Source organism: Xiphophorus couchianus, chromosome 3 (genome assembly GCF_001444195.1).
Source record: "Xiphophorus couchianus chromosome 3, X_couchianus-1.0, whole genome shotgun sequence".
Classification (NCBI taxonomy): domain Eukaryota; kingdom Metazoa; phylum Chordata; class Actinopteri; order Cyprinodontiformes; family Poeciliidae; genus Xiphophorus; species Xiphophorus couchianus.
Window position 1 is genome coordinate 18,744,744 of NC_040230.1, and position 27,121 is coordinate 18,771,864.

At 37.5% G+C, this 27,121-nt stretch overlaps 3 protein-coding genes and 1 long non-coding RNA gene across 7 annotated transcripts; 2 read left to right on the forward strand and 2 right to left on the reverse strand.

Annotated features, from left to right (window-relative positions):
• Nucleotides 1-442: 442 nt before the first annotated feature.
• Nucleotides 443-25,530, reverse strand: LOC114142157 (uncharacterized). The gene is made up of 3 exons (XR_003594967.1): nucleotides 24,524-25,530; nucleotides 6,269-6,276; nucleotides 443-454 (listed from the first exon to the last, which is right to left on the reverse strand). It is a non-coding gene; the product is annotated as an uncharacterized LOC114142157 (long non-coding RNA).
• Nucleotides 1,951-11,589, forward strand: zbtb32 (zinc finger and BTB domain containing 32). Of its 2 annotated transcripts, XM_028013280.1 has the most exons (6): nucleotides 1,951-2,052; nucleotides 2,354-2,446; nucleotides 4,322-5,371; nucleotides 6,287-6,393; nucleotides 8,090-8,248; nucleotides 10,041-11,589. In XM_028013280.1, exons 2-6 carry the CDS (start codon nucleotides 2,442-2,444, stop codon nucleotides 10,268-10,270), a joined length of 1,551 nt encoding a protein of 516 aa, XP_027869081.1. In that variant the 5' UTR covers nucleotides 1,951-2,052; nucleotides 2,354-2,441; the 3' UTR covers nucleotides 10,271-11,589. The 2 variants fall into 2 exon arrangements, with proteins under 2 accessions (XP_027869081.1, XP_027869082.1); XM_028013281.1 differs by lacking the exon at nucleotides 2,354-2,446 and having other exon boundaries at nucleotides 1,952-2,052.
• Nucleotides 13,012-19,561, reverse strand: kcnj20 (potassium inwardly rectifying channel subfamily J member 20). The gene is made up of 3 exons (XM_028013278.1): nucleotides 18,993-19,561; nucleotides 16,378-17,611; nucleotides 13,012-13,516 (listed from the first exon to the last, which is right to left on the reverse strand). Exons 1-3 carry the CDS (start codon nucleotides 19,164-19,166, stop codon nucleotides 13,155-13,157), a joined length of 1,770 nt encoding a protein of 589 aa, XP_027869079.1. The 5' UTR covers nucleotides 19,167-19,561; the 3' UTR covers nucleotides 13,012-13,154.
• igflr1 (IGF-like family receptor 1) lies at nucleotides 22,404-27,051 on the forward strand. 3 transcript variants are annotated; one of them, XM_028013284.1, is made up of 9 exons: nucleotides 22,405-22,539; nucleotides 22,629-22,667; nucleotides 22,814-22,821; nucleotides 23,005-23,026; nucleotides 23,105-23,152; nucleotides 24,028-24,088; nucleotides 24,171-24,242; nucleotides 25,537-25,638; nucleotides 25,826-27,051. In XM_028013284.1, exons 2-9 carry the CDS (start codon nucleotides 22,632-22,634, stop codon nucleotides 26,161-26,163), a joined length of 687 nt encoding a protein of 228 aa, XP_027869085.1. In that variant the 5' UTR covers nucleotides 22,405-22,539; nucleotides 22,629-22,631; the 3' UTR covers nucleotides 26,164-27,051. The 3 variants fall into 3 exon arrangements, with proteins under 3 accessions (XP_027869083.1, XP_027869084.1, XP_027869085.1); XM_028013282.1 differs by having other exon boundaries at nucleotides 22,404-22,539; nucleotides 22,629-22,821; XM_028013283.1 differs by lacking the exon at nucleotides 24,171-24,242 and having other exon boundaries at nucleotides 22,404-22,539; nucleotides 22,629-22,821.
• The last annotated feature ends 70 nt before the right edge of the window (nucleotides 27,052-27,121 follow it).

The following is a 27,121-nucleotide window of genomic DNA, read 5'->3' on the forward strand; positions in this document are numbered from 1 at the left end:
TAACATGGTACACCACTTTCTACCAAAAAATAGAGTACTTACAAATTCCAAAAAGAAGCACATTGCAGTAACAAATAGCACTGAGTGAAAGAAGGTACAATGGGAAAGAAAAGCACCACGAGCCTTTTGGTAAACTCAAAAGGAGGTTGGCGTAGTTTGAAATTAAATTAATAATACTGACACAAAATTACTCATTAAAGTTCATATTAGAATTAAGTTTCACATTTTGATGTATGAAATATATTTGTCACATTATGGCTTATTTATTGACCAAAACCAACAACAGAAACAAATCCCAAAGAAGCCGTCTGTGACATAGATCATAAAACGTAATAATTTACCATATTTTTATTCTTTCTCAAACCTTCCATTACCTTAAATGTCTTATAGCATAATGCCAGAACTTTCCTATATTACTCAGATTTTCACATAATCACAAACTGAACCCTCTGCTCTTGTTGTGCAATGAACATGCTCCAAATTGTTGACGTGAAAACTGCAGAGATCACATCTTTACTGGTGGTATTTGCCGTATGCTTTTTGTTTCATCTTGAACAACAAAACCTTTTTTTTTTCTTTTGCTCAAACCCACAACAGTTTGGTTGCACCAAAGTGTGTCTATTTTCCTGCCAGAGCTTTTTAAGGTGCTCAACGTCTTTTTTTGTTTTCTTTTTCTCTTTTTTTGCATTTAAATTCCACTAAGACAAGAGTGGCGCATCTTCAGGAGTTGAGTGCTCCACAATGTCGATCACCTACTTAGTGTAAAAGGCAACAGCTTTTTTTTCTGAAACTGTTATGTAAAAATCCAGAAATAAAACCTTTCTCAAAAACACAAACATTTTCTGGAAGTGACAGGTACACTCTCTGTCCTCTGCTTCAGTGGTTCAGTTTAAGTTTTAAGGTGTTACTTATAAATTCTCAACTTTACGCAGAAAGCTCATGAAGACTACTGCATGTTTGTCAAGTGCTTGGGCGAAGTGTTTGTGCTTGTCTTTGAGATAAACTCTGTCAAAAGAGTACTTTAAAATTTTTAAAACTGAAAAAGAGATACAGTTTTGACAAAACAAAGTTATTTTGTGCAATTAAAGGAGAATAATGCAATGAAATGTGATGGAAATAGATTCCTGCAGCAAGCTCAACTTGTTATTAATAATTTTGCTGCACGTACTGGTTTTAAACAAAAAGCTACAGAAAACCTAATGTAGGACTAGCCAACCGCTGTGGTCTGTTTAAGTGACCATCTCTCTACAGTTGGCCTATTTTTGATGGTTGTCACATTAACATCTGACATATCTGACAAAAGGGAAAAGCAGACATCTCTATTTTGAGGGTGCATGTTTGCAAGCCTGCCCTCCCTGCATGTCAGTACCAATGGGCTTTGGCCTGCATGTTTCCTGTCACAGGCCAGTCACTTTCAAGTGGTTTCTGTCACAGCACAGAATACTCTATTAATGTAGTGACCAGCACACGATGGCTGCAGGGGTAGGAAACCATCTACGGTTGTCACAGGTATATAGCATCACACAAATATCCCGCCACTGTCCTCATTTTTCTCCCTCTCCCTACTTAGCATTTCTCCCTTTCTGCATTTATATCTATTTGTCTATCTGTATCTATATCTATGTATGTAGATATATAGTTATAGATTGTATAGACATGTATATATGTATATGCATGGAGGTGTGTGTGTGTGTGTGTGTGTGACAGAGAGAGAGGAAGAGAGAAAGAGAGAAGGTTTTTAACTATTGCTTTTGAGGTGTACTTCTATTGTATGAACAATAATAGAAACTTCCTTGCACTTTAAACAAGCATAGCAGTTTATAACATGTGGGTTAATAAAACAGAAAGTGGCTTTGTTATAGCATGAAGCAAGCCATTTAGCTCTATAATCAATGCACCAATAGGAGACTTGAAGAGGAGGGACCGTGAAAACAAAGAGGAAACCACCTTGTCCCACAGACCAACCTGTGCCCCAACATTTCAGAAGTCACGGTACAGTCATGATGCAAGGTAGCTCATCGCCCTCTTGGGAGAAAACTCACTAAATACCCGGTAAGTGCCTCAATCATGCAGATTTCTGCTTTTTTCATTTTCCGAGACTTGAAACCACAAGAACATACACTTGCTCCTCCTCTGTCGTTTTTAGCACCCTTTTATTTTTCTAAAGAAAATCTAGTGAAAACTAGATGTGCTGTACTGTGTTCTACTGTAGCCCACGGAGTCTTTCAAATCAGTCTTCTCTCCTTTGACTTTAATACTCTACATGCGCGCTGCGGGGAGGATGACTGAGTTCATGTCCTGTAAAAGGATGTGTAAATCTGACAAGTGCATGCATGGTTTTCCCCTGTGTAAGCATTTAGATTCTACTGTACTGCAGCTGAATGGAGCTCAAGCACCAGCTAACTGTGACAGAACTATGCAGAAGTGCACTGTGGATTTGAATGCGGTACGTGATATTCTTTTGCTAAGTTAAATATTTTTAAAAACTTCTGAAAATGTAGTTTATTAGTCAATCTCTGATAAAAAGCAAAGTGCAATCCTTAAGCTGATTTTGGTTCGAAGGCCTCCTACCGTGTTTATTATTTCAAATTATATTAATCATGGTTTCAAAAAGGAAAAGTCTTAGGAAATATAAAAAAGTTGTCTCAGTAATTAGAATAAAGCATAACAATTACATTAAAGAGAATGTAAAGTTGATTAAAAATTAATACGGAAAGACATAGTATTCCAAACTTTTAATTTGCTTCAAAGCTATAAAAGGCTAAGGCGTGTTTTATTTGTAAGGTTTTTGGAAAATGTCGCTTCAAATGACCAACAATATTCTCATTATTATTATTATTATTATTATTATTATTAATAATAATAATAATATTATGATGATAATAATAATTACTATTAGTAGTACTACTAGTAGTAGTAGTAGTAATAACAGTGTTGATAGAAGTAGTATATTTTGTTTCAGATCAATGAATTGTAACTTCAAAATGCGGAACACGTAGAAAAGTCGTTTATGTCGCATTGGCAAAAATTGCCCTCGGGGAAGTTTTACATCCATTTGCACAGGCTGCATTCTGTACACCAATTCATGCTTGCTTTATCTACCTAAACTGAATAATAAGTGTTATTGGTATAGTATGTTTACAAACTGCTATAATGACTTTTATTCTTCCGTATATTAAGTGTACACTGAAGTGAAACCTTTAGCTTGCGTATGACCCTGATATACAGTATGTATAAAGTTGCTCTAGTGTCACTTTCACTCTCGATGCTACATTTATGGACTATGCTCAGTGTGTATGTGAGAAAAAATGGTAAAGATAAAAATCAACAGATGCCAAACTGTTGGAAAAAATAACTTGTCCTTTAAACGTATTGCTGTTTTTTTTTTTTCAACATGGGAAATGAAAAATCTATATTAAATTATCAGTCTGATGCATTTTTTTTGTTAAAGTGCAGCACTAAACACTTTATTTCCAGAAAATAATTTTCTAATTATCCATTTTTCCCATCGTAGTTAGAGATCAAACAGAGAAACAACTGAAGTTGCTTAAAATTGTGCCACAGACAATTTCTGACCTCAGTTTGGAAAAACAGCAATGCATTATAAATTGCAAGAGTCAAACATTTTCAAGACGACAGCCTTCCAAGCAGCTGGTAAACACAGCAGCAACATTTTCATCTCTGGATTCTCAATTTTAGTTGCAAAATTCCAAATATTTCTGTTTGATATGCAGATATTTACATATTACACCCCTGCACACTTTTGCATTTGATGCCTGTCACATCTAAACACAGCTTTATTGTTGTTGACGTTCAAACTTTACTCATGTTTTCTCGACTGTACAGTCATTAGTCATGGTTTCATACACTGTTAGGGCTTTGCGGCTTTTAGAGTGCTCATGTGCTCTGCGAATATCAAAAGTGTCACTTGGCAGAGTACATTTTCACAAAGCGGCATGTTTTAGCCTCATAACACACATTGCTGTGATTGAGGTAAATCTTATTGCAGAAGTATAGGAAAATGTGCACATTTTAGTCTTTGTGAAGCGTTAAAAAATTATGAGTATTAGCTTGCATACTGGATGAAAAAAAATTGTTATTAAATATTTTATAATGATTAACTAAATCTCATGTGCAATGTGTCTTGACTCTCCCGACTGACAACACTAAATTAGGAGGCAGGGGGAAAAAACTATTTAAACCACAGCAAACATTTTTGTCTGCCATTGATTTCCATTCCATAGAAAGGCAGCAAAGAAAAATATTAACACAGTGTAGGAATTATCTGATCACGTCTTGTGTTGTGGTTTTCTTTTTTCAGAACCTCGTCGATATTTCCAGAACGTTCAGAAATGATCCGAATCAACAACACTCAATACTACCACTTTCTGCAGCAGGCAGATGTCCTCCGTCAATCAGGGTCGTTTTGCGATGCCATCATCTCGGTGCAGAGCCAAACGTTTCGGGCGCATCGGTTAGTTCTAGCCTGTGCTAGTAGAGCCTTAGCACAGCACCTAGCCAAAGGCAACGCAGACAGCCCAGCCCATTGCACATTGGAGTATTTCTCTCCCCACACCTTCCAGCAAGTTTTAGACTTCACCTACACTCAAGCGCTTGAAGTGCCGGTGAAAGACCTGCAGCAGCTGCTACGAGCCGCCCAGGTCTTAGAAATGCAGCTACTGGAAGACCAGTGCCTAAAGCAGCTGGACAGTCTCAAAGCCAGAGAGAAGGACAAAAATGGAGAAGCAGTAGACCTCACAGAGGTAGATAAACGTGTAGAAGAGAAAGATCAAAAGCAAAAAGGTAGACCAGTTCCTGAGGACAAAGTCCAAAAAACATCCTCCCTGGTAGAAAAGCCAAGCATTGCCATCGGCATGGAAAATGTTTCAATCGCTGATTCTACGGATATCCCCACCAACCAAAAATCCCCAAAAAGGAAGGCAAAATTGTCCCCGATGTCAGCGACACCGTGCAACAGAGATAGTGTCATTACCAGGCCCAACACCAGCGGTTCCTCTTTCTCTTCTGCATGGGCATTCCCTACAAACATGTGGGACAATGGGAATCACTTAAACACCCTAATGCGAATTGCAGGGAACTATTCTAACTTTTTTGCATCTCATCCCCTTCCGTCCTCCAACCAGACCTCTGTAGTATGCCCATTCCCCCTCTCTTCTCAACACATGTTCCCTTTACTCAGTTCCCATTTTCAAACTCCCCTTCAAAGCACAGCACTAGGCTACTCACGTTTGCACCCCCATCCCTACGCTCAAAATCTGTACACGGAGACTTCGAGGATGGGCAGCATGATCAAGAACGGCATTTTGAAGAGAAAAAAATTGAGCCACACTAGTCAAACTGTGGAAACAAGGTAAGACAGCCTTCTGACATAATTTTGGAAAGTTCAGTTTTTATTTTCTCACGTTGTCTCCATGTTTTTCCTACTGAAGACTCATTTTAGAACCCCCTGACTTGCTCAGTTGTTCCTTTGCGACAGCTATCGTACTTGACTCACTGCTGCTTCGGTAGGGGTGTGTGTGCGGGTGTGTGTGTGTGAGAGAGAGAGAGAGAGAGATTGAGCCTCCTGCACTTTCCTGCTCGGTCGGTTTCACCTGTTAACCCTTCCCTGCCACATCAAATCTGTCGGTCTCTTAAGAAACTCGTAATCCAAGTTTAGATACGCAAAAATAGTTTCATTGATCCAAATCAAAGATGTTTTCCAATATTTTAGTCATTTTCTTTAAATGACATTGAACTTTCTGATATTAGGAGAAAAGGAAGTCTGAGAATGGTTTTTCAAATTTCTTTTTTCATGCAAAAAAAAGAGCCAAATTCTTTCAAGTCTTTCACAACGTAAAACCAAACTATGACTTAAGGGGAGCCCCCTACACGTCTCCCCTTCTTAACAAAATTTAAGATTTTCCGCCCACTGAAACATATCTTCTGTGTTTCGACTGGCCGTGTCTACACCACAAAAACATTGTTCAGAATGTAAACGAGAGTATGTGTGGAAAAGAAGATCTTCTAAGGTGTCTCCTACTATCTTGTTCCCTATAATCAAATTTTTCACCAAAGGCAATTATTATTGAAACCCGAAAGCGGTGCTATAAATATCCCGTGGTTGGAATCAGTAGGGGAGGAAACACACCCCAATGAATTACATCTAAACTGATATTCTCTAGTAAAAGGAAACTATTTTTTTCACAGATTTTTGTCTTTGGCACAGATGTTTGATTTGTACCATACCATTTGCAGGACTCAAACAAACAAAATATGCTTCTCGCAGGTATCCCGAAATGCCAAAAGTCAGAGAAAAAGCTGACGGGTGCCAACACTGCAGTTCAAGACTCCTCTGTGATCCGATGCTGCGGGAGTCAGCCTCCACACAATTAGGTAAGAACGTAATCAAACAAAAATGCCTTAATACTGCAACGAGCACATTAAGACCATGTCTATCACTGAAGCTACAGGAGTGTTGATCCTGAGTAAAACAGGTCAATTTAACAAGATTATAAAATACTTATTGGCGTGACCCTTAACCTCAGCAGGCTCCAGCGATGCAACTACGCAATGGAAAGTGATAGAGAGTTGTGGTTTTGAAAGCATGGTGCAATAGGAGCAGTAGTGTGGTTACTAGATACAGCTAGATATACACAGTACAGTACATGCTGCAGCGAAAGCGTGGTTTGTCCTTAGACAAAAAAAAAAAAAATCTAACATATTTGATGTTTGGATAAAGTCTTCTGAAGTCAACAGCTCACATAGGATCTGCAAGGAAGCTTGTGCAAGTGCATGAGTGAAAGTCTATAATCTAGCTGATAAAGACTATCTGTTCTACGATGGAACAGTATGTTCATTTTTCAGCAGCTGTGAAAAATTAAAAAGGAAGAAATGCTGCGCTGAAGCTAAGAGATGGAAGTTCAGACTTCTAAAGAAGGGGTGTGTGTGGGGGTGTGTATATATATATATATATATATATATATCAAAATACCAGCATTGCAAAACTTTGGGTATTTTGAACCGAGACACAGAGTGAAGCATTGGACAGGAAACACGCAAGCAAAGCGACGACAGATTTCTGCAGGTTGCGTTTTTTAGAGTGGTAAGTGTTCGATTGTTGTGGTTTATTCTCTCCTGTTTTTTCTCCTCACTACAGTATACCCGCTTCATATTTCAGCATCCTGTCTATAGGCTACTGTGATGGGTACAATTTCTCTAAAAAGACCCAAAAACCATACAGGCCAGCAAGAGGCTGCACTTTCTTTTCTTTAACCTCAAAATCACACCTTTTGTAAAAGATTTTTAGGAAGATATGCATGCAAAGCTGACAGGAAAGTATTCTTACACATGGTGAGCCTATTCTCTTGCAACAGAATGCATCAAAGAGATACACTCTCTGAGAAAACGGTTGCAAAATCGCTTTTTAATAGCAGTCTTTTTTAAATTATTTTTTGCTTCAAAAACAGTAAATATTTTTCCTGTTTGCTCAGTAAGTGAAAAAAGCAATGATTACTTAGCTTTTATGTTTATTGAAAAGGTACTCACGCTGAATTGACTAGGAATCAATTCTCATTTACAGCACAGACTCAGTCAAGAGGCAGCATAATGGGCAGATACAATAATCACTGATAAAAGACAATTTAAAACCTCAACACAATAACATAAAATGAGAATGGCTGGAGGCGGCAAGATTATAAAAATAATCCTCTGTAAATAGACTGGTTAATTATGACGTTTTTAAATAAAATCCTATATCTTATTTGAAGCCTACAGTACAGAAACACATCAAACCAGGTGCTAATTAGATTTCTCTTATTAGAAGCATTTATTAATCAACTGGTTTTATTCCAAATAAATAGTGATTTGATTTACTCTCTTTGATTGCCTGCTATATTTTGTTTTAAAAAATGAATGCAATACCCATATTTGTCATGTTTAAAAATATTGAGTAATGTTTGAGGTGGTATTTCCTGTTGTGCAGCCTAGCTTTGTGTGTAATATGCAGTTTTTGAAAACATGGGTTTCACTGCTGACGAGCCTTAACACCTTTAAAACTGCTCTTTTAACTGCCTATTTTGGTTTGCCGCAGGTCAAAACTGTGATGGATGTCAGTTCTGTGGAAGAGATGCCGTGCAACACGAAGCGAATGCTAGAGACCACAGAGGAGAAAAACCCTACCAGTGCAAACACTGTCCAAAGAAGTTTAGCCTAAAACATCAGCTCGATACACATCATCGCGTTCATACGGGTAATTCTCTAATAATTGTTAACAGTTCAAAAACATACTTTGAGTCAGTATACCACTGATCTATTGATTACTCATTGTTCTAGTTGATTGGAATCAAGCTTGCAACTCCAACAACTGCGCAATACGTAGTTTTATGTTTTTGTCATGTTTCAACCAAAAACTTGGGTTTATTTTGAGTTGGGAGGGTTTTATTTGATAGATCGTTATATAGTGGTTAACTGTGACGTGTAAAACAAAAGGTAAGTTATTCACTATTTAAACAAAAAAAAAAAGCAAAATGTGAGATACACTTTGTAATCAGGACTATCAACTGACCTCGAGTTCACCTGTCTAAAATTTAATATCAGTAAAAAACCAGATGCTCTGTGAAGGTTTCGGAGGTTTGTTAGTGAACAAACAGCATCATGAAGACCAAGAACAGCAGACAGGTCAAGTTTTCATAGAACAGCATTCAATGCATCACCCAAAAAGTAATAGTGCATAATCACTAAAGTAAAGTGTACTCGTTGGAAATACTTTACAACACTTTGTTCCAACATGAATGCATTAAAGCATACATGCTCTACACACTTGCATAGATTTGGAAGTGGGTTTTTTTCCCATTGTCTTAACTGCTATTTACATTATTCTTTAAAATAGTTTCTTAATATTTTTATTTGTCTGATTACATAATTTTAACAAATTAAATCAGATATCATAATTAGTTACTCGGTGCTTTAGTAGAATTTTCACCAAATACGTCTACTTGAGTAAAAATATGTTGAAGTATTGTTATTCATTCTTTAGTACAATTCATATACGTTGTCTGTGGTTCTTTCTTTTATTTAGGTTCGAAAGGAAAATACCTATCAACAACTGTTGCCTACTCTACTCGCCTCTTTCTATCAAACAAAATCCCGATAAAATGCATAGGTTTTGTGGTTGTAATGTGACAAAATTTTTAAAATGTCCTACTGCTAAGAAACGCTTTTGTGACATACTATATGTTTGAATACTTTTAAGTTGAGGAGTTGTTACAGTATCGTATTAGTAAAAGAAATGATGGTAAAGTGTGCAATTAAGCAAATATTTTCTCTGTGGCACCTTTGAATGTTTAAAATGCCTCTTACAAATTTCTGTTTTTCCAAAGTGCTGAACATATGAACTCTGAAGAAGACCGTAATAGAGTTGTTTTCCAAGCAGCTCATAGTTTTCCACTATTTTAATATCACAAAATACCTAACAGAAAAACTGAAACTAACAGATCTCAATCTTCCATGAGGTGGGAGACGTGTTAATCAACAGTGTATATTAGGACTGCGTATAAATATATATATATATATATATATATATATATATATATAATGTAAGCAACCTGGCTTAAAGTGACTGCCACTCAACATAAATTAAGAACAAAACTTGAGGAATCTGGAACATTCAAATGTTTCACAATTTCATTTTTATCCACATTTCTTGTGCTCTTTTTGTTTTACCATGACATAAAATCAGAGAAACAAACTGACTAAGTGGAACAATGACATGAAGTTAAGTTATGCAAGACTGGATGATTAGCATAAAAGTGTCCCAGTTTTGGTGATTTCACACACTAACGCAATTCATTTCTGAAAAAGAAAGAAAAAAACTTACGGAAGTGGTGCATACTCGTCATTTACAGAGTTTGACAACAACAGACAAAAAAGCTCACATGCTAGAATATAAATGTGATAGCCTTTGCTGATGCTCATAGTTTGCAACCTCCCCCCCTCCAAACACCTTAAATGTCTTCCTTCCTGTGCAATGTCTTTGCTTCAAGGAGAGAAGCCGTTTGAGTGTCGCCTCTGTGGTCAGCGCTCACGGGACTACTCTGCCATGATCAAACACCTCCGGACCCATGGAGGCGCAGCGCCCTACCAGTGCACCGTGTGCCTGGAGTTCTGCAGCAGCCTGGTCGCCATGCAGAGGCACGTCAAGAGCCACGCTGTGCAGGACTTCCCCCCTGACTGGAGCATCAACAACACCTACTTGTACATCTCCCACATATGAGGCCATCCTCATAAGCTGTAGCTTTAGTTGGCAAATCTCTTGTGAGGCTGTTTAATTTAGGTTGAATTTACAGTATGGCAGTGACACTCATAGCTAAAGATCTGCTTAACCCATACAAAAGTGAACGTTGAATAAAAACATTTCTCTAATTTGTGGTTCAAGGTCAAACCCGACATTCATGGGTGTAATATCTATGCAAAATGAAACTGTTCTCTATTTGCATTTGCAATAATCGGAAATACGGACGCCGTACTATTTCCAGTGACATTAAAGGTTTTGAAAGTGTTTACCAGGCATTAAAGCCACATCAGCATCTAATCCTCGATGCATGACGCAGGAATCCTCCCTCTGACTTTCAAAATTATTATTGGACTGCTTGCGCAAGCTGTGCAGCTTTCACCCGGGTTCACAGCGCCCTCAAGAGGACATGCAGCGAAAACAAAAATCAGCATTTTCTTGTGTTGGATCTGCCACGCTTGAAAGAACACAGGAAATATCAGAATCAGCCCTATTATCACTACACAGTAAAAATAAAACATAATGATTCATTTAGTTAAAACCATATCATATTCACATATGCATGATGACCTACAAATAGGCTTACCTATCCATATAATATTACATCTACTTGGGATAAAAGGTGTCAAGACTTCAGAATTAAGCATCAAATAAGAAATATTTCATTAATTTTTAAATATAAAAATCTATCAACATAATTATCAACAATAGCTGAAATATGATAAAGGTTGCATGTCCTACTTTTTAATTTATAATTCTGCTGTATTACTATTTAATAAATGTTAGATCCTCTAACCAAGTTACTTTTTAATCCTCAGCTAAGAGACACAACTGTAGTCTGCCTTGAGCCTTGGTGCTGTTTATGTTTCTGTTTTAGGTACATAATTAATATAAAACTATTTGCCAACATGTCTAGTAAATAACCTCATTAGTGTCGCTCTTTTGTTTTCTGTCATTGCCAAATGCATGGATATCAATTCACTTACATCATGTCCTTTAGATTAAATAGCACTCAGTAGATTAAATGCTTTTCACAAAATCTACACATGCGGTATACAACTGATGTTTTCTCAGTAGTTTATGTTTGCAATATGTAACATTATAAGTTGCTTCCTCCAGTGAGCTTTCTGTACAGCTTACAAGCCTGCTACCACTTACGGATAAGTGTGGATTTCAACAGCATTATCATAATAAGTATGAAAAAGAATGTAGATAAATGTTTATTTCTTTTGCCAGCTAAGCATTTACCAGATAAATGTGCTATGTTACTAATTCACCAAATAAATGAGTTTGTAAGTAAAGAGGTATGTCTGCAAGTCTTTCAATTTATCCACTTACAAAGAACGGTATTTTCTTCTATTTAGGCTTTTCCCTTCATGGATCGCCAAATGGAATCACCTGTCTATTTAATCATATCCTCTGCATTTTTTACCCATCCTCCTTTTTGGTCTTTAGATTTTGGTCTTCCTCCTGCCCTGTGGCTTCAGCCACGGCATGCTTCTACTGATATACAAAGAAGACTATGCATGCATAAAATATAAAGGACTTGGAAGTTTAGGTGATCAGATCCTACTGTCATTTCTGTTAGAAAAAATGTAAAAAATCATCAGTGTCGTTATTTAAATGATACTGTTTGGTTTTACTCTCATCAGACAAATCACATGTAATGCATCAGCTACGTTCTTCAGTACATCAAAAGCTATTTTGCTTATTTGTGGTGAGCTAGTTAAATAGTATAGAAATGCTTAATGTCTTTATCAGCCTGTTAAGCTTGTGGTGGCGATGAGATGTTCTCAGAAACAACAGAAACTACGGGGAGTTTGTGCGAGAGGATGTGTGTGGCTGAGTGTGTATTTGGTTATGCAGTGTGTCTAGGGCCTTTACTAGCATTTGCATTTACTGCCTGTTGAACAGCTAATGGGGGTCAAAGCCTGATTCCAGTGAGACAAGCAATGATTTTTTTTTTTAAGAATAGGGTTGGTTTCATGTCACAGTGACAATCCTCTGAATCAGTTGAATGATCAAAAGAGTTCAGGGTAGGCAGACAAAAGCATCTGGTGACATACAGTATAACTCAAAGCCTATCTCCATTGTATTAATCTTCTTAATGTTACCCTTGGCATCAACAGCTGCAGTTAAACTTCTCCACAACTTTCTCCCTGACCTCACTACCACCTTCTTTGGTGTCTATGATCTTGTTTGTTCACTAAAGCTCTTTAACAAATCCTTCATAGAAGGCCTCAGTGTTTAATCAGTGTTTACTTGTGTTTAATCACAAGTAATTTATTATTTTAACAAAGGAGACCATTACTTTTTTACAAAGGGTCAGGTTGATTTGGTTAGCGTTGCAGCCTGCAACTGCCTTTATCTTTGAAAATAAAATGTTTTTGTTTCTCTAAAATGTTTAAGTGTCACAAAAAAGCAATATTTTTATCTTGAAAAGTAATTTTAAAAAATCTGACTGATAAAATTGACATCCATGACTGAAAAATAAAGTCTAGTCTCTCTGCTAAGCTGATGGTTTGCTACAGTTTGTACATCTAGAATTAGTTTTTTTTTTACGCATGTTGAATAAGTTATGAGTGGTAAGCCTTCTAACACTGTTACCATAAACTGCATCTAAAACACACAGCACATAAACTTGAAATAACTTTAGTTTGAATGAATGCGTAAATGAGGTTGTTAGCTTCCAAAGAGATGAAGAAGGGGATGGAAACGCAGTCAATTTGTTAATATAAGATTTTATTCATGCTTTTGCCTTTTATTTTTCTTTTGTTACATGCCGATATTGAGTTTTTATTAATAAATGGGTCTATGCATATTTAAAGTGAGGAGGAGGAAGTTAACAGTCCTGTAAAACATTCTATCACAACATCTGCTTAGCACTTGCTTCACTTTCATTACCTTCTGACATTCTTTCCTCCTGAATGTCACCTATGGTAAACCGAATGTTAGACGGAGACTTGTCTTTGTCTTCTACAGCTGTTCCCTCTGCCCAAGCACCCCACTCCCCGCAGGTGGTGTGGCTTTGGACTTTGCACCCTGCCAGAACCATCAGCTGGTGTGCTTGACTGGCACTGCAGTTTGGAAGCGGTACCTTGTATGTGGTGTGGAACCTACGCAGATCCACTCGAAATGAGCCTTTCTCCAGCGTCATGCAGGGTTCAAAGCGAGCGCCCCACTCAATCTCTGTTTCTATGTAAGATGTTTTGGCTTGGCACATCATTCCTGTAAAAAAGAGAAGAAAAAAGGAAAGAAAGAAGTGTAATTCACATTGTATTCCACAAGATGTCGCTATGTGTTTGAATTTCACTGCACAGTACTTTGCGTAAACATCCTATTACTACGATGCCATAACATTTTATTCTTTGAATGTACAGTGCAATTGCTTAAGGCTGAAAAAATTACAGCTGGACACATATCATTGCTGTTGCAAAGGTATGTTGCTGTTGTAATTGATTCAATTTGACATAATTTGTATGATGAAGCTGAAAATAAGTGAAAACAAAGGTGAAATTACTGATAATCATGACAATGATGTCATCTTCAGTAGTTTACCTGGAGCAAATCTGTATGAGAAAAGTACAAATGGGCCCACTCAAAGGACAAGTACCGTATGGCTTTTAGGATGCAATCGGTATTTACGTAACAAACTTGTGTTTGAGTGGAAAGATTTTATCTCTTTAAATAATAACTTAGAAAAAAATAGCAAAACCAACAAATAGAATCTGACAATAATGTAGGTGATAAAAATATAACAAAAGTAAAATGTATTAACATTTTACTAACAACAAAATCTAGGCAAAAACTTTAATTAAATTCTATAACTTCGTTTTTTTAATGATTGTGTTTGCCGTAATATAACACATCTACATTAAATTCCTTTTTTATTGGTCTGATGCAATATTTTTATCTTTGGGAATGTGAGTTTTTGGTTTTCAATAGCTCTAAACCATCAGCCTTGACTGAAAGAATTACTTTAATAAATGAACGTACCACCCATTACAGAAACCAGCAGTGAAATTTCCATGGGAGAAGTTATTTTAACTTCTCCGAAAAAAAAGAAGACCAGACTGAAGTTTGTCTGAAATAACAAGACAAGGACTTCTGGAATCATGTTCATTGGACAAATTAGTCTAAAATGTAATTATTTGGATATAGGAACAGAGGGCATGTCTAATGTAAACCAAATTATCATTTTCTTCCAAGAAAAAACCTTCATGTCACCAGTGATGGTTTTAGATGGTTTTAGAAACATCTGGCAATCTCAACATTCCAGAATCAAGAGTGAATTACAAATATCAGGGGGTGTTTGAGGAAAATGTGAGAACATAAGGCTGAAGCAGAACTGGATCCTGAAACAGAGCAGTGACCCAAAACAAACCAGTGAACCCACCAAGTACTGGCTGAGAAATAAGAATCCTCTGGTTCTGGGGCTATAATCAAAGCTCGTATCATCCCATGCTTTGAGGATTGGAGCGACCTTAAAAACTGGTAGAAGAATACAAGAAGTAGCACAATGATATTATTTCAACCAAATGGGTAACTACAGTACTTAGGAGGTGTGGTGGCTGAACTTTTTCCCTGTTAGAAAATGCAATTTGTTTACATATTTTATTTAACGAGTAACAAATGGCTCATATTTTTGCTCACATTTAAGTCATTTTATGTTTGAGATATAAGTTATTTAAAATAGAAAAAAAAACTCATTTAAAATGATCAAAGAAATTGTTACGTGAATGTGTTTCAGAAACATTACAAAGCATGTGACATTTGAAACTGTTGTTATTCATGTTTTGTTGGAAATAATCTGGTTGGTGTCAAGAGATTTGTGCAATGGGAATTCATGTCTGGAATCCATCCACATTTTTGTAGACTTCGGAAGTAATAGCTGCCAGACCCAAAACAATGGCCTCTTTAACTGCAGTCTGTTCAGACTCTCACTTGTACAAATGTCAAACACTGCCGCAAAAACTGAAACTAAAAACAAGACAGATTGAAGTGATGAAAAACTATTTTCTTTAAAAGAGACTAATTTTTTTTTTATTGGACAGAGAGCAATTCTATAAATCAGACTCAAAATGTTGGCCACAGGGGTTGTTGTTATTTGGTTTTAGTCAATGGGTCCATGGCAACGCCAGTGTCCCAAAGAGAATTCAAGGATTTTAGTCCCAGAGCCAAACCTCAACATCTCGCATCTCACTAGTAAAAATATGTGTATGGTCTGTAGAAAGTTAACATTGTCTGGACTCTTGGAATAGAAGAGACTCTTTCAGTTTGACTGTAACAATGATAATGCCTTATTAAATTATTTCCTTTAATCTCATTACTTTTTGTAATGTTGTAGTCACATCACGGGAGTATTTTATAAAACCTTCATGACACACTAGTGCATAAGTGTGATGTGAAAGAGAGATGTAATGGTTTTCAACATTTCTTTAGAATTCAAATCTTTAAAGTGTGGAATGCACTTGATATATTCAGCACTCTTTACTCTGGTAGTCCTAAACAAAAATCCAGTGCAATCAAAAGGAATTGTTGATGGGAAGCCTTGTTTAGATCTCAAGCTAATCTGCAAAAAAAACCAAAAAAAAAAAACATCCACATTACAAAGATGGTAAAAAACATACATCAAATGCTTGCATCTGCAGTTGTAGAGAAATTGGTCTTGCAAAGTAACAACCTCAGGGACATAATACAAATGTAGTGTAATGGACTTCATCAGAATGACAGTAAAAATGAGGTTTGAGAACGCCAGTTGCATCTCACCTGGTATTTTTGGTTCGGTTACACAGCAAAAATTCATATATATTCATAAACTTTTTTAAAGAGCTTATGAAATTTAGTATTACTAGAATAGCTTAGCAATAAAACAGGTAAGTCTTTATATAAGCTCTGATGGTTTGGCTTACTGACCAATACTAAGTAAACCTTTGATTTTCATAAGATATTTTTGCAAAAGAAGATAGACATAAAAATCAAACTGGGAGAAAAGGACAGAAAAAAATTTAATTACTATGAAAAATAAATGTTGGGAATGTTAAGATTCTACTCTATTTGTCCTTTCTCTGGAGTTAATTGTTACTGACCTGTGGCCTCGACTGTCCCCTCCAATATCACAATTATCTCAAACTGCTGTCGTCGGAGTTGCACCGGGCCCAGGTCCCACAGCGGGCTGCTTGCACCAATATTGTGTTGAATGACTTGAGGTTCAACCAGGAAGAGGCGGTCTGATCCAGTTTCATATCCGAGGTCAATCTCTGTCTGCTCCAGTGGTAGAAATTCCCCCTCGGCTGTCTGGCGGGACTTAATCAACTTTGCTCGAATCTTTGCATCCACCATGTGGCTCTCACGCAGGTCTCCAAGGCGAAACATCAGGCATAGCTGGTCATCGCGGTTTGCAATGACGCACGTCCGGCTGAAAAGAAGCGTCTCGGCTCGCTTTTTGGGACGAGATATTTTCACAAACATGCAGCCCACCATGAGAGCATCTATCATGGAGCCTACGATGCACTGCATCATGACCAGCAGCACACCCTCGTGGCAGGTGGGGGAAACCGTCCGTGAGCCATAACCAATGGTACGCTGTGTCTCCACGGAGAACAGAAGAGCCGATATGAAACCGTCTATTCCCAAATAGCAGTGATTTTGGCCTACATACTGGTTCCGAGTTGTACCAAGAGGTTGTTCTTGACCTAGGTCACCCCGAATGGATGCATTAACATAGTAAAGGCCAGCAAATAGGAACCAGGTTGTAATATAGCACATCATAAAAACAAATAGAAACCAGCGGTATTGGAGGTCCACAAAAGAGGTGAAGATATCAGAAAGAAAACGCCCCCTTTCATCAATGTGGCCTAGATTGACTCTGCACTTTCCATCCTTGGACACGTAGCGAAGTTGCTCTCTGGTTTCAGGAGGAAGTCTGGGTGTTTGGTTGCTTTCACTTTCTAGGAGTTTACTTCGAGCCTTTGCAAGCCTCTCCATCTCCCTTCCAGGGCTAGATATGTTGCTGTGTGCTGGTGAGAGTGGGTTGGTGTGGAGAGGGCTGCTGTGGGTGAAATGAAGGGGACTGGAAGAGCCCATGTTGGGGACACTGAGGGCATGACGACGGAATTGTGAGACATTGTTGGCCTCGCTCAATGAACAGCGCCGCCAGATGTTCTGCTCTTCATCTGTGACTCCAGGGGCGCAGGGAGGTAGCAAGCAAATACTGCCTCGATAAGGAATATCCGTTGTGCTTTTGTAGTGTTTTCTGGTCGGTGCAAAACTAGGAGAAGTCCCTGCCACGGTGTCAGTAAGTGCAGCTCTGTCCGGCTTCGTCTAAGGAAATAAACACAGTTAATACGCTTCCTGTTGGAACTACGGCCAAACCACAAGGTCATAGAGTGCATTTCAGTTCAACGCACTACAGTGCCTCAAACTTTCTAAGGAAAGTGCCTCTAACTTTTCTTAGAACTTTCCCTGTTTTCTTTGCACACAACAGGGAATACTATTAAAGCTGTAGTATTCCCTGAACATTTAAATTTACTACAGCTTTATTGCTGCACATGGTTTTTTTCTCTCCTTTGCCATTTTATGCATGCATTTTTTGGTTTCTCTGCACTTAATTTTGGCTACAAAAGTTAGCTTTCTCCCACAAGAAAGCTTAAGTGGTTAAACTTCCTTGCCCTCGAATGTCTGAGAGCAATTGCTGTTTGAGAAAATTGTTTCAAAATGCAATTACTAAGGAAAAAAATCCAGAAAGAAAATTAGTCAAAAAGTTTGACACACTTTTAAGAGGTTTTTTTTCCTGTCAATATTCAAAGTTCAAATTACTTTCTTCTGCAAAACAGAGAATAATATTGTGAGGGAGATTTGAGTGATCTTCATAAAGTGTTTTTATTAATGCCTAACACAATTTTTTCACAGAACTAACATTACAGGACAGTTGTTTGTGTCGACCATGTGAAGGTTAAGGTGACCTAAGGAAGAGCCTGCCCAGGAACTGGACAGGACATTTTTCAAGGCAGAGTGTTCTTTGAAGATAATGAAACTGTTTATGCTTATTGTACTTTTAAGGATGTTGCAGAGCCTCTCCCCATAAAGCCCTTTCCCAGTTCTGGTACAACACTCTTCTTTTGCCAGTAAGTGAATGAGTCTTTCCAAACTCTATGGAAATCTCACAGTCATTGATTAATTAAATATTTCCACCACAAGTTTTTATTGTTTTCATCTCTTATTTGTATATGTGCTCTTCCAATGTAAACATTTGATCACTAGATTTTAAGAAAATTTTGAAACGATGCATCAGTAATGTTACCTTTGACTTGATTAAATAAAGGTCAGATACAAACTTTTTGTCATTTTGGGGTTTCGTAATTTAACAAACTACTTGACTAAAAGGAGAAATATGCTGGTTCAGCTTCACAAATTCATGGTTCATTTACAGGCCACGAAATGTCAGCAGGTCGAGTCAAATTGACAACCCATAAGTACAAATCGGTGAAAGGTTAAGAGAGTTGACAGAGAACTTGTGCACATTTTTAATCACTTGTGTAGTTTCATTACTTGATATATTATATTATTAAATATGCGGCATGTACCACAAATATGTGGATCTTGTTTAAGATATGGTAACACTCTTAAGATTAAAGCAAGAACTACACAAATTCAAGCTTCCATTTTAAACAAAACAAAAAAATAGCAATAGAATACAGCTTACATTTATCAAGTAGCTCTCACAATGAATCTTCTCCCCTGTTGGCATGGAATGGACCAGCATGATAGACTGTGGGTGACTAGTTGTAGAGGTCTGTTGTCCTTTTGTCTGGACCCGCGTCGATCCACAGCACTCGGTGGTCTCCACATTGCCGTCTTCTCTTGCGCCAGGATGCATCACAGAAACGGGACGAAAATAAACACTAACAGCAAAGTATGATCATGATGATGTCATTGTCAAAGTTCTTTGCTTGGTTAAAAAACAGCAATACAATTAGGTTCCAGCATCCTGACCAATGCCAGCAACTACATCTGAGCTTCTTAAAAGTGACCTAAACACAAGTTTGGCAATTATAAATCCCATCTGAGATGAACTGACTAAAGTCTACGTACCTTTAGTAGCAATGAGCCGCTAACAGTATGAAGGAAAGGCTTTACAGATATATCTTCTCGAGCTAGAGTTAAGCTCCTGCTTTATGCTGCCTCAGCAGTACTCTCACTGTATCCCTCAGAGTAGATCATCTATCCTTCGATTATACAACATCTATGCAGGACGGGCCTGTGGTTATTGAACTGGCAGCTGTAAGAACAACTTAACTTTAAACAAGACAATCGAGACAATTTCTCACCTTATTCTTGCTTGTGAGGAAACAGGCCAGTATAGTGATGTCCTAAACAACTAAGTTTTATGCACAGTCACACCACCTCATGCCACAGATAAACAGAGTTACTCTCCACTGACCCCCACCTGAGTGCAGCAAAACAGGCGTAAATGGATTTTATTACACGCCATTTCCAAAGTTACTACCTTGCCTGATGTATTACCCTCTTAAGCTGTCTTTTGGTCATAAACGTTCTTCTCAGTATGTACAACCATGTTCTCTTTACTCAAACAAGCCATATATTTTCACACACAGATGAGCAAAGTTAATCATACCTATGAACATACTTAGGAACATGCTTTTTGTATCATTTAGTATAATAATGATATAATAGAGTATTTTAGTGATGGCAATATTGGTCAGAAAATATCTAGAAAAAGTTTTGATTCCACATGAGCTGGATAAGTAAGCTCGTAGTTGCCCGTTTTCCTAATTCAAACCAGTAGGCTGCATTGATTGAAAGGAAAAGGGAAACTTCTTTGGTTGCCTCTTTATGTAAATATATGTGGTTGTATTGACTTTAAATGTGTTGATGCAGACAAATAAACCCTTCTCTTCTGTGCCGGAATTTAAAATACATTTTGTTGAAGTTATGACTTTATTTCATTATTTATTTTAGCCACAGGTTGCAGATTTCTGGTTTATACCATTGTCAAGATGATGTCTCTCTGTATTGCACTGTTTGTATTGTTAGTGTAATGCATGCTTCTTCAAAGTAATTATCCTCCTGGAAAAAAATATACCAGAGGATACTTTTAGCTTTTCCATCTGCCAGTTCTTTTATTGGCATTCCAACGAAAGAAACTGGATTCAGTTTTAATTTGCACAAGACCAAAGTCTAGTTTATTCTTAACCACATGCAACACAATCTCATTTGCCATAGGCTAATACTGTGGACAGGTTAGCCTCTACCCATGTCAATTTGTTGAACTGTATTACAAAAGTGTGTGTTATTTGTAGCTAATTGCAACAAACCTACTGATTGTAGAAGACCTTGAAGACACTACAGTGTTCTGGTCTCAGCTCCAAGAAAATTATGTTAATGAAAACAAAGTTCACATGGAATTGATTAAAGGTCACAAACTGTTATCCAGTCAACAACTGTGTGAATAAAATATTGTCTGAAACTCCATAAAAGACAATGGTGAATGACAAGTGAATTAACTGGTCATTCACAGTTAATGGCCAGTGAATGACAAATGTAAGTTTACAACAAGTGATCACAAAGGAACCAATTCTAGCAATATAATAAATAAAAAACTTCAACTTAATGTTATGTATATAAATATTACAGTATTTATATTGGCAGCATGTGTTTCACTGCCTGTGTTGTTTAATCGTTGAAGGATTTAATGAACATAAAAATAAAATGATTGTCCGTTTTCCTGTTGAATCAGGTGATCAAGCACAACACTTCCAGTTAACAGCAGCTTGGTTTTCCCCCTATAGTGACTTTATTACACCTTATACTGGGACCACAGCATGAGGTCAGACTGACCACCTTGGGGGGGTTTCCCAGCAGAAACTCGCTACATTGTTATTAGTTGGACTTTTACGAACCATATTTATATTATATCCTTCTTCTAAGAAATCTAGGTCCAATACAAAATAAACAGAACCGTTCACCAGTTAGCTAGTCAGTAAAATGTAACTTATGAAGCCCTTGTCACAGAAAAAGTCATTAAGTGCTTCATAAAGTAGGAGCATAAAACTGATAAAACAAGGCAATAAATAATTTTAATGATACATATATTTAAAAACATCTAGAATGTTTATCACATTTTTACAAGAATGTCTTCAGCTACTTTGTGAATGAGTCAAGACTACCAAGATGTCAAAACAAAGAAAAATAATCACATTAGAACCAGACTTTTTAAACAATGAGTTTATAACTTTAAATACTGATCCTGCGCAATTATGTATATAAATTTATTTTTATTTTAGATTTGCCAGAAAAAAACAATCATCTGTCAAATTTCACCTCCAAAAATGTGCCTACGTGACTCAAGCCAAAGTCGAGCAGCGTTTAGCCAATAAAATGTTTGCTGTAAAATTTTGCCCGTTTTTAACCTTGACTTAATTGTTAATATGCTTTAACTTGTTTCATCTTTTCATTTAAACTTCTTTTATATTATTATTTTGACTTTAGACACTTTGCAGCAAAAAAAAAAAAAAAAACTCCTCTTTTTTTTCTCTACATGTGACAACATGGATAAAGGTCAACAAAGTCGTTGCTGTGGTATTGCCATCACAAAGATCTCAGTTTCACACACACACACACCTACACACACACACACACCTACACACACACACACACACACACCCCAATGTGTGGGTAACTGAAACCTGAGTAATTATACCAATTCTGTCAGGAAGAGTAATGGTTTAAATAAAAATCAAAACATCAGCAAACCAATAACAGAAGCTTGTGGATCCAAAATGCTTGACCCTGACATACACATTAACAATGCTAGTATTATAGTATTAGTCTTCCTTTTAGAAAATAGAAATAATTTTGGTATAGTCTTAACTGACCTAAAATGAGAATTTAATTTCAAACAGTCGGGGGAAAGGGTGTCTGTTTCTATAGTGTTAGTGAACATCTAGCTTCAACCTCATGTGATGTGAGAGTCTCACTGATGAGGTGTGAGATCTTACTAGAAGTTCCTCCGGGTTCTTTATGGGCATTAAGGCGTGGTCAGTTATCCGACAGAATGGAAGTGTACTATAAGTCACCATATGCTCCGCCTTCGACTATAAAATATTACGCTTCTTCACACATCATGTGAAACAGAGTGCAGAAGATGGCTCTCTCGGGCAATTGCAAAGATCCAACTACCTTCTGGAACAGATCAACGAGACAATGTGACCCGTGTGGGAAAAAAGCTGGTATGCATAATTTATATTATATTATATTATATTATATTATATTATATTATATTATATTATATTATATTATATTATATTATATCATGCAGGATATGAAGTTGAACCTAATTGTGGACGCGACGATAAAGGTGGGTTCCACTCTGACACTCACAAGGAATGCAAACCCAACACTTTTAACGACGGCAGCCAGGATTACTGTCAGCAATGTTCTACGTGTTCTCCTGACACTTATGTACGGAAAACCTGCACTTCAATATCCGACACTATTTGTCAGGAAATAAGGTAAGAAAACTACGATCACCAGAGCTATTTGTCAGGTAAATGCAACTTCTTTGCATTTTTGTGTTTGGATTACAATCGTCTGTTTTCAACAAAGTGGATTTTTCGGTGTGAAACTTTCCGCAGAGTAAATAAACGCTTTTCTCTTTTTTTTTTTGGTCTTCCTCTGCTTCTGCATTACTGAAGAAATGAGTCGACAGCCCTCCCTGTGAGTCCGTTACCTTTGGTTCACTTTGACTTACTTTATCTCTATCGTGCATCACATCAACGTTTGCTTCTTCCTCAGAAATCCACAACCACCCATGCAGCAACATCATTCAGCATTGCAACAATGGTAATGTTTCCGATCGTCACTTTATCTGCAGTTTATTTTGGTTTGTGCATGAAATAAGTAGGAAATATGCCCACGCATGAAAGAAAAAAAAAATCCCCAGCGACATGACTGTTGTGAAGTTTTATCTATGTTTCCATGAAATGTGTTATTTTTACGCATATTTCTGCGTAAAGACATTTAGAGCAACAGATTCATTTGCTTCTAGGATATTAGAATGAAATAGAAAAAAAAAACATTCGCTCAAAACGTTTTATGGTATATCCTGCGCATTCAATTTGAAATCAAAACTCGAAGGAAAACTTGTAATTTATTATCTATTTACAAAAACGGAGCAAATACAGCCCAATGTGTTTTGTTGATGAACGCAAACAACAGCCTTTGTTTCTGAGAGTTGCTTCGCGTGTTGCACGAAGTTGCCCGACGTTTGGAATCTGTTAATATTCCACAGTTGTCTTGTTTGAGAATCGGGGTTGTTGAAATCCATGTATAAGGTTATGATCCAACTAAGTAATAGGAAAAGAGAAGTTTGCCCCTTGCATAAACATTTAATGAGTTTCCCCCTCTACAATCTGCTTTTAAATCAACTTCCTTCTAAGCAATGCCAAAAGCTTCACGTAGTAGCTTCCCAGACAGGAATGCACTCTAAATCAGAACCATCTGTTTGACTCAGTTGTATAAGCAGGCACAATTGGAGGATCTCACGCTGTTACTCTGAATTTAAGTAGATGATTCACTTGCACGGTCATTACTGTTGGATTTTCTGGTTTTCTATTTATCCATGGCAACTACGAAATAATGATTTCCCTTGTGGGGAGATAATTTAGCAATGGTTATTTTGGTGATGTTGAAAACTTCTCTTTCCCCTTTTTTTCCAGGAGAATAAAGAGGAAACATACATAACAACTGTCTCACCGAGTTCGCAGCACGCAGCTCTGTGTAAGTGACAAGTACTGGCGTCTCCAAATCCCATTTTCTGTTGCCAAAATGTGACTTAAATTCTCTCTGTTATTCTTTCAAGGGACTGTGCCAATAATAATTGTTCTCCTCCTGTTTGCTGGTCTTTTTGCTTTGATGATGAAAAAAAGAAGAGGTATGCAATGCGAGTTACTAACTTTCTTCATGGATACTCATGGAAATTTGGGTTGTTAATGACTGTTGGCTTTTTCAACCAGGATGGAATAAAAATGGATCAAAAATCACATGTACAGGGTCCATTATGAAAATACGCAGTTGGTCATATTTGGACAAATATTCCCTTTCTAGTTGAAGTGCAGCTGGATTTTAGGGGAAAATACCCAATGCTCAGGCTGCGTATTTGTGCTCTCGTTTTGGCTGAATTGATGCCTTGTTTAAAGTGGTTGGTTTCCAGACAACATTTCATTGGTTAAATGAAACTTTCAGCTTCCCATATGAGCAAACCCTTGTGGTAAAGGGAAGATGGGAACTGAATTACCACATTGTTTGTTTTTTTTCTTCAGAAACAATCCTCTTGCTCAGCCTATGACTGCTGATTACTAATGCACTGGTGCACTGCACAAACATGACACAAATCTCAACTTTTACAAGGCAGCAGTTTTTCCAAAAACACTTGTTCCAACTAGTTCTGAAGCTTTTTGAATTGCTACCAGAATGAAATAAGCGAAAGTAAAAAACAAACCAAAAAAAAACCTAGTGAATAATGAAAATAGCTATTCAAGCTTTTAATCCTGCTTATTACACTCATAACTGCATTATAGCTCACAGTAAGATGCACTGTCTTATCTGACCTCTCTGCTGAGCTTATCTCAGTGCCCTTCACGACATCTGAAGCATCATGCGAATCACTGGTGTTGCAGAACAGCGTTTCAATAAACTGTAGAACTTTTTCAGGGTTGAAAGCTTGAGCCTTGACCATCCTCATCAATGCTTCCTAAAATGCTGCCTGGAGATACGTTTTATAGTCAGACAAGACAAAGATTGAGCTATTTGGCCACAATGAATTTCAGGCTTTCAAACATAGGAACACTGACCCAGAGGTCATGCATGATGGTGGTAGTATCATGCTGAGGGTTGGTTTTGCTGCCAGTAGCACTGGTGCATTGTACAAATATATAAAATATATATATTTTTTCAAAGAATACGAGTATTTATGAGCGACTATGACTCAGGAGAAAGGTGTTTGTTGGTTGCTGGTTTTTTACAGCTACAATTTTTTTTTTTGTAGCTGTAAAAAACAAAACAAAACGCAGACCGGTAATAAATAAGTCAAAAGCCTGAAAATGATGTAAATTCACGCCCATGATGAGCAGATATGAACCTATGCTCGGAAATGTTGGTTTTGTAAACCCCCTTACTTAAAATCCAGCATTGCAAAAAATAACCGCGTCTCTTCTTGCTTTCCGCAGGTGTGTGTAAAAAAGTGTTTTACAGAAGGGCATCGTATAAGAATGAAGGATTTTCCCCCATCCAAGCAGGGACAAGCAGCGAAATGCTGGATGACGTGCTCAGTGAGTGAAAAATGTTTCCAGACGTGTTGCATGAAACCAACTGAGTTACAATCAAGCACATGGACGGTCTTTTACACACACACACACACACACACACACAACAAAAGAGACCAAATAAAATTCCTGATGACATCACAACCAAATAGTAATAGTTTGCCAATACCTTCTTTCTTTTTCTTCTTTGTAGATGCTGATATCCTGTCAGCACCATTACACAAAGTTCTGGATGATCTCGATGTTTTGGAGGAGTTGGTGATTCTGCTGGACCCAGACACGCAGGGCATAAAGAGCACAAAGCATCTAGCGTCTCACTGCTCCTTCACTTCCACCTGGATCACCTACACTTACTCCATGAAGGATACGAAAAGCCCCCTGAAAGCTGTGTTGGAGGGGGTCACCAGCAAGCAGCCTGACTGGACAGTGGCCAACCTGGCCAAACTGCTCAGACAAATGAATCGCAATGACGCCATCAGCGTTCTGGCAAAACTCAGGCCTGAACCTGTTCCAAAAACTTCACAAGAGTGACATTTTTTTTGTCTTTCTAAACATAGAGTTGACGATGTTCTTTCAAACAGAACGGTGTAATATGACCTCAAACACATTAGTATTCAACTTGAGTTATTTTGACAAGAACAGCTCCCACCCATACACGTAAGATGTGGGATGTAGAAAAGTCCAGACTAAATTCTAGAAAAGTCCATCTGTGTTGAATGCATCATTCCTTGGCAAGCGAGCCAGGGAATGACGCAAAAAGCAACAACCTTGAATGAACCTTTTGTGCAGAAGCAGAATCTCACCATAATGTGTATTTATTTAAATCCAACTTTTTATTGGAGCTCACTTTCAAGGGGGCGGGGGGGTTAAAAAGGAAGTCTGTACTTTTCCAGTTGTAGTAGTCAACAATAATCCACAAAGTGTGTCTCTGGCACACAGAGGATGCAGCACAGAGGCCCACTTCTCTCGCTTTCAACTCTGAGAACAGGGCGTTCATGCAGGGATGACGTGTTCTTCGTAAATTAGGACATGAACACAGGAAATGCACTCAAATAAACGTAACCATAGACACAGTCAAAGCAGTCATTAAAACAACTGGAACTGTGCCATACTAGGAACCACATTCATCTCGAGACCACACAGACTCAGCAGGATGGTAAGGAAGGCGATGAAACAAAATGCTGTTTTAGTGCCCATCTTCAGTGCTCATTGGGGGAGTGTTGCTATTTTCATATACGTCTGTTCAATAAAACATAATTTTAAGGCATATTAATGCATGTTTATGACAATGCCCCTCAAAATTTTGAAAGATTTCTGAAAATATTTTTGCATTTGTTTGTATCTTTATACAATCATTCTTGACTGTTATTTTTATACTGAGAATCTTTTTATACTGAGAGGCACATGTGTTATTTTAATCAAAAATTTTTGAAGTAAACAACCATTTTCACTCCATTACCTTTGTGATTTTGCAGCATCATACTGACGT